Source organism: Hevea brasiliensis, chromosome 9 (assembly GCF_030052815.1).
Source record: "Hevea brasiliensis isolate MT/VB/25A 57/8 chromosome 9, ASM3005281v1, whole genome shotgun sequence".
NCBI classification, from domain to species: domain Eukaryota; kingdom Viridiplantae; phylum Streptophyta; class Magnoliopsida; order Malpighiales; family Euphorbiaceae; genus Hevea; species Hevea brasiliensis.
The window spans coordinates 32,761,858-32,771,282 of NC_079501.1; the positions used below are offsets into that span (position 1 = coordinate 32,761,858).

The window sequence follows — 9,425 nt, forward strand, 5'->3', positions numbered from 1 at the left end:
TAGATGATTCTCCCATTTTTGTCCTTCATATATATATATATATATATAAACTAAAAAATGTTGAAAAAATAATAAAAAAAAAGACTTTGTGATAAAAATTAAAGACATAAATATGAAAAAAAAAACAATTTTTAATATATGGCATTGGTGATAAATAGATAAATGTAAGGTTATAATTAAATTATGAAAAAATTAACATTCAAAAAACTAATTACAACATCATTGTAAATAATATATATTGTCAAGGAAAATAAAATTATATATTTGAAATATTTTATTTTATAATTTTATTGTAAATGTAGAAAATTTAATAACAACATTAATATAAAAACATTTCAAATATTAGTATATTACACTGAACTGATGAAATTATAACATTAATTATTATAAAATTTATAATATTTTAATTTAATCAATTTAATTAATATATATAAATAAAATAATTATACATTATAAACTATTTAAGTCCTCAAATGTTATTATTTATGCATATAAAACAGGTTGCACCTTCCTATCAGAACTGGAAGCGGCTAGTGGCTGTTGGCGTGATGCCTAACTCACGGGTCACACATGCAAGAAGTCAGGGATAAAATTTTATTAAGTGGAATCGTTACACATATAATGATTTAATTATAATTATTGATTGATTATAGTGAAATTCATATGAAATATATCATAATCAACTGTTACAATAAATTTATTATACATAGATGTTACTTTCATTGTAAAATTATAAAAAATCTTGAACTCTAACTCTAGCATTGTCATACCATAGCAGTAATGAACCAATTATCTGGGTCCATTGTCTTGTTTGCTTGGGAGATTTTGCAAAACTAAACATAAGGAATTAAAAAAAAAAGAAAAAGGTTCACAGTTGAGAGATAAGGACTGTTCCATTTTGCAAGCAACATATATTAAAGAATCTGAATGGTGGGGGATCATCAGATAGAAAATCCCTTTCTCATTTTCTTGAATGCCATTGCCATCTACTTGATTGATAGCAACCGTCTGATGTATGGACAAAACACTTTCTTTGATTTCTTGTAATTATATGTCTTCTGGGTATGGAAAACCATTCTTAGGACCCTACAGAACTCACTTATGAATAATACACTGCTGAATCTTTTAATGCACCTAAGGACACTGTCTCATCATTCAATGTGGATCATTACTCATTTCCTAATCTCAAAGGATAGGAATTTGACTCATAATTAAAATCTAATTAATAAAAAAAAATAGTAAATATATAAATAAAATAAACAGACAAATAAAATTCTGACACGAAGAGTATTGAAAATTATTAACATGTTTCAATTGTTGAGTTGAAAATTATCTTTACTAAAATGATTTAAGTCAATTTAGCTTGACTCTCAATACTTTATATTTTATTTCAATTCTTTATATCTGACCAATATAGGACGGCTCTCTAGAGTCAAAGTTAGCTGAAGCCCTCTTGATCTGAAAAGCCCTTGGCTGGTTAGAGCGCCAGGGTCTGTGGAAAGTCATCCTCGAATCTAACTCTCATATTCTAGTTAATGCACTTTGTTCCAATCAGCCTGATCTTTCTTATTTTGGTTCTATTATTTTCGACCATAAATCCATTATGGATGATCTTAGTAAATGCTCAGTTGTTTTTGCTCGTAGATCAGCGAACACTGCTGCCCATTGTCTAGCTAACACCATTAATTCCCAATCTGATTTTCAGGGTTGTGGTCCATTCCTTCTGAATTTTTTCTTGATGTTCTCCTCTTTGATTTGGCTTAATAAATTCCAATCTTTACTAACATAGGACAATACAATATATTGATAGAATAAAAACGTAAGTGTAGACAATGAATAGAAAGATTTCTGAAAAATGCAATTTCCAATTTAAAAAGAGAAAAAGACTCCACTTCATGGTTTTGCTTGGCAACTTTTTCGAGGGAAAGTACACTCTTTTCGCAAAGCAAGTCAAAAGACTATGCAACAGCTACGGTAGGGCACATAGGTTGCCAGAAATTACAAGCTTTTTAAGTGCTAATCGAGCTAACCATGCAGCTATACTAAAATTATGTAACATCTCTTCACTTGATTTTTTTTTTTTTTTTTGTTTTTTTAAGTAGGAGAATGGGAATAATATAACTCTGTCAAATGAGTGAGTGATGTATTTTAATAATTGGACTAAATGTTCTGTTTTTTATTCTTTGCATAATTAAACTATAATAAGAATGGATAGAGTATGGAAATGACAGCTTCGCAACTAAACTTGAATTCTATTTGTTGTCTTGCAAAAGAAAGATTATAGAGAAAATTTCTTTAGAATTGGCAAGACAATGTGGCCTACATTTGTTAGAAAGTAGTGTCAATGCAATTAAAGACGTGAGAGTCTTCTGGACCCAATACCAATGATAAGAAATGAGAACTAGTATTCCTTGCTGCGTTGAAAAGTGTAGAGAGATCCAAACAATATATTTTCTAACGCTGAAATTCTAGTATGAGCTCTATTCATCAAATATTATAAATATAAATTCATTTTAAATCTCATAAGAATGCTTTTGTAATTATATATTATTGATGATAAACTATAAGTTCATAAACTATTTGGGATTGATCCATTATATTTGTAATTTTTCATAATTTATTACATATTAAATTTTGTTTTTCACAATAATGAAAAACAAATTATCATAGTGTTAAATGCGTAAATCTTATTCGGATAAATTATATAAGTGATTTTTAACTTAGCGATAAGTAATACTAAATATTAAAATTTTAATTTATAACACAAAACTAGTGATTTTTAATTTAAGTAACATAAAATCTTTTTATAACTTTTAGCAACTGATTTTTAGATTATTTATATTGACTTAAACATTTATTAAATTGAAAATTTATATTTATATAAACAAATCCAAGATTACTGTAATGTTGATTTATACAATTTAAATCGTCTAGCTGTAAGTAGAGAATAAAATTAAAATTTTCTTCAATAAGTGTCAAATTAACAAGGAAAAAATATAATTTTTAGTCTGATAAATATCAAGTCAATAAAAATAACATAAAAAATGATTATCGAATATTGTAAGAGAATTTTATATTACTTAAATTAAAGATCAAGAGGTTTTGTGTTACAAATTAAAATTTATGAATTTTACTGTTATATATCATAAGTTGAAGTATTATCCATATAATTTACCCATCTTATTCCACAACTACTGTATTTTGCTTAACTGAGCTGCAATTTTCACTATTGAGAGTCAACTTAAGATGTTAAAAACAAGGAACAATTGAATTCCCCTCTCGCCTTCTGTCAAAAATCCACCTGGTTCCCTCTCTAAATATGGGTCCACAAATTGAACTCAGTAACTCATAAATTCAAAGCATATATTCAAATATCCACAACTCACAAATTCAACTCGGTAAGCACCTTCGCAAAATCAATCTGGAATTAAAATCAAGGTTTTGAATGAATCAAAACACAATAACAAGTATATCAATGCTGGCTCTGTTTAAACACAACAAACCCATTGCCAAAATATTTCCTTAGTTTTGATCAATTTCGAAATTGCTTGTGGTGCGTCCAATTCCCTAAGGTTTGGATCTCAGTGATGCAGATTTTTCTTCCCTCTCTTCAAGCAAAGATTTCTCGGCCCCAATCCTTTCTTCGAATGCAGCTTTGATTGGTGAGTGTAATTTGTTTTTGTGATTTGGGTTGGTTAATGCTTTTGAAGATTGAGTTCAATTCAAATTTCTGGGATTTAATTTAAGGATTTTTCTTACTAAGAACCGGTCCATCATGAATATGACGTATATAATGGGTTTTACTTGGTTTTACTTATTAAGTACAAAGATTTCACATAATTCATAATGGACTGAATTTAAATAAGAACTTCTCTTAATTTAAAATGTGCTAAAAGTTTAAGTTTTCAGTAATTTGACATAGATCAATTTGATAGACGGATATATTGAAGATTAATCTATTAATCTGAATTCTGCTAAATATTAATCTATTAATCCTGAATTCTGCTATCATTGATTTTTCTCCCTTCTTTTCTCTCTTTTAATTTCAGCAATTATTCTCCTTTTATGCATGCGACAAAGTAGTCTACAATGCATGTCAAACTTGATCTTATTTCTAATTTTCATCATTTCAAAATATTCATAATTAGAAATGATAAGCTTCGTAATAAGAACAAGAAGAGCTAATCATGCAAGCTGAGTCCATCTAGCAGTCAGAATAAATCACAACTTTACTCATTATTTTTATGAATCCTTGGCATAATTTAGAGTGCTTTCCTCCATAAAATATATTTTCTTGACTTCTAAGATATAGAATAGAGGATATATATCAATCCTTCTCATCACTTTCTTTAATCCCTATATCATAATCCTTGAATAGACAACTCAATTGTCACTTTTAATTGATAATTTTTAGAAAATTAATGAGCATAATAAGGTGAATTAGTTTGGAAAGAGATATTAAAGCAATATATTAATAGCCTTATTTTGTGAAATTAAATAGTTCTGTGATGATGTGAAAATTGAAACAGCTTTTATAATTTTAGAGATAATTTTAATATTATTAAACTAAAATTCATTAATAAAAAATCAATAATTTTAAATGAACTAATCATTTAATTTTGTTAGTTTATTATAATTTTATATGGAGAGAATTTTTTTTTTCTTCACATGAAATATGCATAAAAAATTGAAAATGATGAGGGTAATAACAATTTCGGCATTTTTTGCCCCCTCACTTTTTTGTTGATGAGGATAAAGGGTGGCCCATGATTCTTTTCTTTTTTTCTTCTTTACCCATCCTCCCTCTAACTTTCCCCCTTTCAGATTTCATACCCAATCATAATTTCGGCTCTCCATATTTTTATATAATTCCTTTTTGTACTTATATTACTATTTTGTTGTTGCATTTTTTGCCCCACATTTACCCACTGCTAAGCAATAACTTTATTAAATTTTAATATTTTTTTGGCTAAACATTGGTGAATTATTAATTTCAATAGGATAATTTATAATTTAATCTCTAAATTTTTATTCTATATTATATTTTAGTCTTTGAATTTTAAAAAATGAATTATTTAGTTCCTGAGTTTTACACTATATTACACTTTGATCTCTAAAGTTTGAGAAATTAAATATTTAATTTCTTTAATTTTAATATATAGAACAATTTAATCCTTGTAATTTTAATGTTTATAACAATTTTATCTATTGACAGAAGGATTAAATTATTTTATATATTAAAATTATAAATACTGAAATATGATATGGTATAAAATTTAGAGATTAAATAATTAATTTCTTAAAATTTAAGGACTAAAGTGTAATATAGTGTAGAATTCAATAACTAAATAATTAATTTCCTAATATTTAGGGACTAAAATATAATATAGGGCAAAATCTTGAAATCAAATTATAAATTTCCCATTCAAACATATATTTCTTTTCTTCACGAGTTTTTATACACTAAATTATATATATATATAAAAAATGTTGCCAATGTGACAATTGTTGGATTACTTGTTGACATTTGTTAGAACAAGGTTGAACAATTTTTTTTATTGGGTCATCCTTGCAATTTGGTCCATCTCCAATGCAAATACACTTTCTAGTTACAATCTTGGGAGGGTTAGAGCTCAGAAGATTCCATGTGCAAGCACAAATACTCACTCCCTTGTCATCTTTGGCTGCCAAGTGAAGTTTAGGGATGGAATTTGGACTCCATTTGCTTTGCTGGGAGTAGTCAGTTGATAGAGTTGGTGCAACTCCATCGCTGGCAGCTTTCATGCACATACCACTACCCATCAACCGGATCGGAGCCTCTTCTCCGTCGTGACTCCACCAGCTTCGGCTCTTGCAATTAGTTGTATAAATTTGCTTCTTTTTATTTGTATGTACTACACATCTGCCACTATGTGTATGGTACATTAGAAGTTTTGTTGTTTGCATCTGCAGGCCAAAAGTGTAATGTGCTGTGTTGAACACACCTGTGTTATCAATGAGTTTTGCTTTAGTGTTCTTAATCTTGACAAGCTGCAACCTGTCATGCAATTTTAGATTTCTAAGACTGTTTCTGTTCCTGTTCCTGTTCCTCGTTAACCTTGACTAAAATATTAACTTTCTTGCAATGCTTACAAGGCCCAATCCAAATTTCTCTCAGCAGAATAGGCCGAAAGAAGCTCAAGAAATGGTCTTCAGCCTGTGTCTGCTCATTTGTTGAGAATCGCAGGCCCAAGGGTGTAGTTCAACATGCTGGTCAATTTTGCTTCAAAAATTAAGTTACAATTGAACATTTAAATCACTAAAATGGATTAAAAATTTGCTTATTTTTTAAAACTCTTTAATTTATTATCTTTCACCGATCTGGCGCTTTGCTCATTTTTCCCATTCTAACAAAATTCATTAAAAAAAAAAAGGACATTGGGCTCTCAAATATTAATGAAATCAACTTTGTCATTTATGATTCGAGTCTCATCGGCACAAACATGATTCAGTGGTTGATCCACCAGGCCTGGGTGGGTTGGCTACCTTATGAATCCAAGGGCAACTTTTTAGGCTAGAGTATTGTTAAGGAAAATATATTTTTAAAATGTATTTTAGTTACACATTCAATATTAAAAATTAATCTAAAATTAAATTTGATATATTTTAATTGTAACAAATTAAAATATAAAAAAATTTTCAAAAATTTTTTTTTAATCACATTTAAAATAACGCATTTTTGACAATTTTTGAAAAGTAATATCAAATGGTACCTAAATTAACTTCTAAGGGCTTTTCCTTTGAAGACACAAATAAGAATTTTTATTTTTTAATAAATATCCATTCTTATGATCCCCAATATATATGCCTAGTAATGCATGAAGTTAAGATTCAAATTTTATAAGCATCTTTTCCTTTTAAAAATATATGAAATACTGCAAAAGGGAAATGGAAATTTAATAATTAGACAAGCAAAATCCGGAAGATCCATGCAATTGATTAACTCGACTGGATTTACCATTATATAGTGCTTAGCCATCATTGTTAAAGTTCGAAAACATCCAAGGAGTCATCATGAGATAGAACAAACCACATCCACAAGGAGCAGGTAATGCCATGATCATCAAGAGCCTAAATCCCTTATGTAACAGTAAGTTAGCCGTAATAAATAACGAAATAGTTGGGAGGCCACAATTAGCAAGAAGCCGTTGCTGGATTGATACCCAAAGGAAAATCCCGCAAATTATATATAGGATATGAATTTTCTTTTTTATCAAGAACGTTGCTCTGTTGTTTGACATCAGGTTTTTCAATTTCAAGTCAGCGAAGTTCCTAAATTCTAAATCGCCCACTTCCTCCTGAAAATGACCGCAAAATAAACAAAATACTCACAAAAAACATTTATAAATTTTCCCTTACGTAACGCCCATGAGTTGCAAAAAAAAAAAAAAAAAAGGGACTGAAATCAACTACTGCTTCCTGATTCTGATCCTAATCCTCCAACTACAGTACATTTGAAGAAACAAGCTTAAACCATTGAGTTGTTGGGTCTATCTGTGAATCTGTAAGGCACTGAGGATTTGGAAGGGTGAAGGCACACTTGCTAGTTACAATCTTGGAGGTGTAAGGGGATTCCTTCTGCAAGCAGAGATATTCACCTGTCTCATCTAAGGTAGCCACGTGAAGCTTAGTCTGTGAAAGCAATTTCCAAGAACTTTGCTGGCTTGAGCAGTTCTTAGAAAGGACTGGTGCAGCCCCATCACCAACAGCTTCAAGGCATAGGCTAGTACCCTTCAGCCTGATTGGAGCCCCATTACCAGCATAAAGCCATCGTTTCGGTTTCTTGCAGTTGCCTGCATATATATCGTGTCTACCATCTGGATCGACACAGCTGCCACTTTGTGGATGAAAAATTATGTAGGATGTAGAGGATTTTGAAGTTGGGTCTGTAAGAAAAATAAAATGTCATTAATTTGTTGAGTGCTAATCAAGAAAGTTGTAAATTTAATCAACTGGGTTACCTTGAAGCTTATTCTTGATAAGCTGTAATCTGTTCTGGAATTGTGGACTTCTGACACGGTTCCATAGATAATTCATAACCCCAAATGTTTCCTCCATGCCAGTTTTATTTTCCCGGAAATAATAGCTTCCTTGAAATCCCCACAACCCCCAGTCCAAGTCAATTTCAGAAGCATAGGCCAAAAAGCAGCTAAGAAAATGGTCATCAGCCCGGCTAAGACCTCTCTGATCTAAGCCAAATTCACCCACAAAGAGAGGCACTGGATTGTCTAGATCTAAAGTATTGGTGAAACCAGTTTGGTTGATAAAGTGTTGGGTTTTTCTATAACAAGCTTCATTCAATAATTCCACATCCCAAGTTTTGCGGTCGTCCCAGCTCCAAGGATACCAATGTGCCTCATAGACCAACTTATTATCAAAGTTAGACCCCAAGGGCTTTTCCCTCAAGAAAGTGAGGTCATTAGCATAACTGAGTCCTGAAGTAAATATTAATACATCTGGATTTGCCTTGTGAATTGCTGATGCCCCTTCAAAAATGTACTTATACCAGTCATCCGTATTTGACAAAGGACCACGTAGTTCATTTCTTGTGCTTATTGCTATGACCTACGAACAAAACCAAACAAAGCAAAACAAATTATTACAACCCATAAGCATAAAAATTTAAGAAATCAGATTTTTTCCAATAATCATGTTTTAATTTTCTTGGATCAAGTGCACAGCCTTGATATATCATATGCAAAAAGGACAAACAACCTCACCTGGGGTTTACCCCTAAAATGCTCAGCTACTATGGTTAAACCTTGTAGCCATTCTCTAACATCAAAATAAGTGTCACCAAAGAAGGCATTTCCATCAGTTTCTCCACAGCACCACGTTGGCTTGCTAACCTGGCAATCAAGAACCGCCATTACACCTTGCGCCCCAAGCTCATCAATGACAGTTGCAAAAGCTTGAACGAGGGTCTTGCTCAATAGGGAAGGATTACGCTCAGCTATTCCTGCTTTGGCTTCTGTTAAGTTTAAAGAATCAAAAGATTCTGACACACTGAGATTAGCGAATCGAGTGAACATGAAGGTTGCCCAAGTGAAACGAACACAATTGAACCTGTGTTTAACTAGCTGAGACACTAGGCGTTTTAAGGGCTGCTCTTGAAGACCCTCGGCTAACATGGTCTCCAAGTGGGAAGGCCAATTTGCACAAGCTAGCTTCACACGCTGCCCTGTTTTTGCATCAACTATCCATCTCCCATTTGTTGATAAAGGCAAAGAAAAGCAAGGAATAGAAAAAAGAAAGAAAAATGAGAGCAAGAGAATAGCTTCAAGTGTTCTTTTTCTTGTCATCTTGATGAAAATTATAGAGTAGTATCAAAGTCTTGCAGCTCTCGTTAGCTGTGATCTTTAAATATGCACTTAAAGATAAGGGAT

The 9,425-nt window shown here is 31.1% G+C and overlaps 1 protein-coding gene across 1 annotated transcript; it reads right to left on the minus strand.

Moving 5' to 3' along the window:
* Window positions 1-7,377: 7,377 nt before the first annotated feature.
* LOC110652614 (glycosyl hydrolase 5 family protein) lies at window positions 7,378-9,425 on the minus strand. The gene is made up of 3 exons (XM_058154186.1): window positions 8,760-9,425; window positions 8,001-8,604; window positions 7,378-7,925 (listed from the first exon to the last, which is right to left on the minus strand). The coding sequence occupies exons 1-3, from the start codon at window positions 9,339-9,341 to the stop codon at window positions 7,483-7,485; spliced, it is 1,629 nt and encodes a 542-aa protein (XP_058010169.1). The 5' UTR covers window positions 9,342-9,425; the 3' UTR covers window positions 7,378-7,482.